Raw genomic sequence first — 4,310 nt, forward strand, 5'->3', positions numbered from 1 at the left:
TCCTAAAATAGGTTGTTCCTAAACTCTATGTGAATTAATTAATTGTATCTATTATATTAGGCCTTTTATGAAAACATCCTTTAATTAATATCCCTATAATATTCTACACGATTCTTAATTTTCTTTTTCACAACTTCAATAATTAATAAATTGTTTAAACTATAATTTATTACTTACATATATTATTTCAGAATGAAAATTTAGAAAAAAAAAAATGTTAGACCCGTCAGTAGCCAAGATTGAGGAGTATAAAATGTGAAAGATATGAAGGTGATGAGCACTTGAATATCATTTGGTAGAAATTGCTCATCTATCAAAAACACACACAATGTCGATGGACAAAGCTGGGTATGGCCATGACGGAATATTCCGATCACTCCGACAACCAGTAGTCATCCCAGCAAAACAACACACATCAATGATCTCCTTCCTCTTCCGTAACGTTTCATCGTACCCAAACAAACCGGCCTTAATCGATTCCGACTCCGGAGAAACCCTCACTTTCTCTGAATTCAAAACCACCGTAGCCAAGCTTTCTCAAGCCTTGAACACCCAACTGGGTATCTCCAAGAACGACGTCGTCCTCTTCTTCGCCCCCAACTCAATCCAATACTCCGTCTCTCTTTTCTCTGTCATCGCTCTCGGTGCCATAGCCACCACCGTCAACCCTCAGTACACTGTCGGTGAGCTATCCAAACAACTCCAAGACTCTAAACCCAAACTCATCATCACCATTCCAGCATTGTACCAAAAAGTTGAAAGCTTTGGCCTGCCGGTTGTGTTTTTACGATCAGAAAGTCCAAGAAAAGGATGTTTTTCATATAACGATTTGATTTCAACATCTTCCTCAGTCTCAGAACTCCCTAATGTGTCCATCGGAGGAGATGATACTGCGGCCTTACTGTACTCTTCTGGGACAACCGGTGTTAGTAAGGGTGTCGTTTTAAGCCATATGAATTTCATCTCTAATTCACAGATGATTACTTCAGATCAAAGATTAATGGGGGAGAAAGACTACAGGTTCATATGTGTCTTGCCCATGTTTCATATAGCTGGACTTGCGACTATACTATATTCTCAGTTACAGGAAGGGAATACCATCATATCAATGGGGAAGTTTGATTTTGAAGGGTTACTAAAGAACATTGAGAAATATAGAGCGACACATTTATGGGTTGTTCCCCCGGTTATACTTGCTTTGGCTAAACAGGATGCAGTAAAGAAGTTCGATCTATCTTCTTTAAAGCAAATTGCTTCAGGTGCTGCACCTTTGGGGAAAGAATTAATGGAGGAGTGTGCCAAAAAGTTCCCTCATGTTACAGTTATTCAGGTAAACTTCCATTGCATTTGAACTAAATATATTTAATGATCTCCTGTTTTGTAATCGTTCGATTGTTTGTCATTTTAAAACTTAATTTGGCACGTAATTTTTTTATTCTTTATTTCATTTAATATATATATATATATATATATATATATATATATATATATATATATATATATATATATATATATATATATATATATATATATATATTAAACTTTATTTTATAATATTGTAAGATATATTAAACTTTAATTATTTAAAAAAATACGGTTGTTTATATATATATTAAACTTTATTTTATAATATTGTAAGATTTTAAAAAATTAATGTTGAAAATGATATTTGTAAAAATATTCATAATACGAGATTGTTATAATTCAACATGTTATGATCTTTAGTTTGTTTTAACCCGTAAATATTATGATTCAAAAAATTTATGATCTTTAATCGTATCTTTTACAATTCAAAATTATATGATTTAATAGATATTATGATTCAAAACTTGTTATCAGACAAAAACCCGGCGTTTCAACAAGTTTATAACACATTAGTTTGTTTAGATCCAAAAATATTTTGATTTACATAAATCATGATCCTTAATAGAATATTTTATGATTAAAAAATGTTATCTAAAACTTGTTATTAGACAAAAACTTAATTTGGTTGAAAATGTTACGATAGTAATTATACGACCCAAAATCATATGATCTAAAATGAGCCGATCCAAAATATCATGATCCAAAACGTTGTACAACATAAGACTATTAGTTATAAGCTAGAGTTATGAACACCATTTTGCTTTGATTTTTGAATTTCTTTAAGAATCTTGAAATTATATGACAAAATCAAGAAACCCAACAGGGATATGGCATGACTGAAACAACTGGGCTTATAACAATGGAGAGTCCAATCATAGGTCCACGTAACTCTGGTTCAACCGGGATTCTAATACCAGGTATTGAGGTGAAAATAGTTAGTGTAGATACCGATAAGCCTCTTCCTATTAACCAGATGGGTGAAATATGGGTTCGAGGAGCTAGCATGATGCAAGGTATATTCATCTTATCATTTTTTACACATAAAACATGAATCTTTAATCTACTTTTTTGACATAAAATCTTTTTTTGGCTCTTAATTTATAGGTTATCTCAATAATGCACAAGCTACAGATCTTATGGTAGATAAAGAGGGTTTTGTGCATACTGGGGATCTTGGGTATTTTGATGATCATGGTCAATTATTTGTGGTTGACCGAATAAAGGAACTCATTAAGTGCAAGGGTTTTCAGGTAAAAAAGTTGTGGTAATTTATATCTTCTAAAGATCCTATTTTGATAAGGTTTTTTGTTATCTTTTTTTTCATGACAATAATAGTCATTAATCTTGGCTATATGTTTTATACTTTTAAGGTTGCACCGGCAGAACTTGAAGCACTTTTGCTTTCACACTCTGAAATATTGGATGCTGCAGTAATTCCGTAAGTTAAAAAGACAATCTTATCCAGAATTTGAAGCTCATTCACAACATTTTTTAAATGGCTAATTTTCAAGAAATAGCAATATACCTTTCCTTTTTTACCAAAATGAGTAATATACTTTAATATCTATCCATAATAGTAATGTACTTTATCATGAATATCTCAATGTAGATTTGGTAATTGTATAACCACAACATTATTAGTTGAATGCCATACGAGCAAAAAGGTTAAAAACAAAGCAAATGGTAACACATATTTTCCAGGTTAAAATTATTGTTTTTGGTAGAAAATCATAAGTACATTGTTATTATTGGTGAAAATAAATATAAAGTATAATACTTTCACTTTTACCTTTAGTAGCAACATACTTTAACGATCGTATTTCAATACTGATTTGGAAAATGTATTACCACATATGAAAAAAAAAAACTACAGAAGTAAAACAAAAATCAAATGGTAAAAAACTTACTTGTTTTCCATGTTAAAATTTGTTGCATTGTGTAAAAACAATAAGTACATTGCTCTTATGCATAAAAGTTGAAGTATATTTCCCACATTGGTAAAAAGGGAAAATTACATTGCTCTTTTTTCTCAACTTTCTCTTTTAGATCCGATATGATGTAACTAATCAATATAAGTACTATGGTAGGTTTCCCAATATGGAAGCTGGCGAGGTCCCGATTGCATTTGTGGTTCGGTCTCCAAACAGTTCGTTGACCGAAGAAGATGTTAAGAAATTTATTGCTGAACAGGTAAAGGTTTGTAATATTTTTATATTTTAATAAAAACAATACTCATTGGAATATAATTGATACAGGTTGCACCTTATAAAAGATTGAAGCGAGTGACATTTGTAAGCAGTGTGCCAAAATCGGCTGCAGGGAAACTTCTGAGGCGGGAACTTATTGAAAAAGTTCGATCTGAAACATAAGATTTTATGAAATCAAAAAACTTAGAATTTTCTGGATACAATAAATGTTGTGAACTGTTTTGGATTTGTTTTGTTAACTATCCGTGTAAAAATTGTTAAAGTTTGGTAAAGTCAATAAGGAGAGTCATGTATGTTCCTTTATTTAATAAGTGAACGAACAAGAACAATGGTGTCGTTCGTTCTTTTAAGTGTTTTTGTTTGTATGTATTTTTATTTTCGTAACTCTTTGTTTCCAGTAATATGTTCCTTTATTAAAGTAATATTTTCCTTTATTTAATAAGTGAATGAACAAAAACAATGGTGTGTTTCGTTTGTTTAAGTTTGAGTTCGTTTAAGAACAATGTTCTGTATTTTTATTTTCCTTATGCTTTTCCAGTAATATTTGTCTAACTCGTCATTCTTGAACTCTAAAGAGTTCCTTTCTGGGTAACTTATACTCTTCACAATTATCGGCTACTATTTAAACCTTCCAAGAATTTCTTGAAGTCGGTTTTATCTTACTCTTTTGAAGATCACAACTACAGCCACATATTTCTTCGTTTTCTTCAACCCTAATGGGTTTCTTCTTGGCCTCTA

At 31.3% G+C, this 4,310-nt stretch overlaps 1 protein-coding gene across 1 annotated transcript; it reads left to right on the plus strand.

Annotated features, from left to right (window-relative positions):
• Positions 1 to 279: 279 nt before the first annotated feature.
• Positions 280 to 4,014, plus strand: LOC111897824 (probable CoA ligase CCL7). Its single transcript, XM_023893770.3, has 6 exons — positions 280 to 1,330; positions 2,189 to 2,378; positions 2,470 to 2,615; positions 2,736 to 2,803; positions 3,453 to 3,555; positions 3,621 to 4,014. The coding sequence occupies exons 1-6, from the start codon at positions 329 to 331 to the stop codon at positions 3,732 to 3,734; spliced, it is 1,623 nt and encodes a 540-aa protein (XP_023749538.1). The 5' UTR covers positions 280 to 328; the 3' UTR covers positions 3,735 to 4,014.
• The last annotated feature ends 296 nt before the right edge of the window (positions 4,015 to 4,310 follow it).

The sequence above is a fragment of the Lactuca sativa genome, chromosome 6 (genome assembly GCF_002870075.4).
Source record: "Lactuca sativa cultivar Salinas chromosome 6, Lsat_Salinas_v11, whole genome shotgun sequence".
Taxonomy (NCBI): Eukaryota; Viridiplantae; Streptophyta; class Magnoliopsida; order Asterales; family Asteraceae; genus Lactuca; species Lactuca sativa.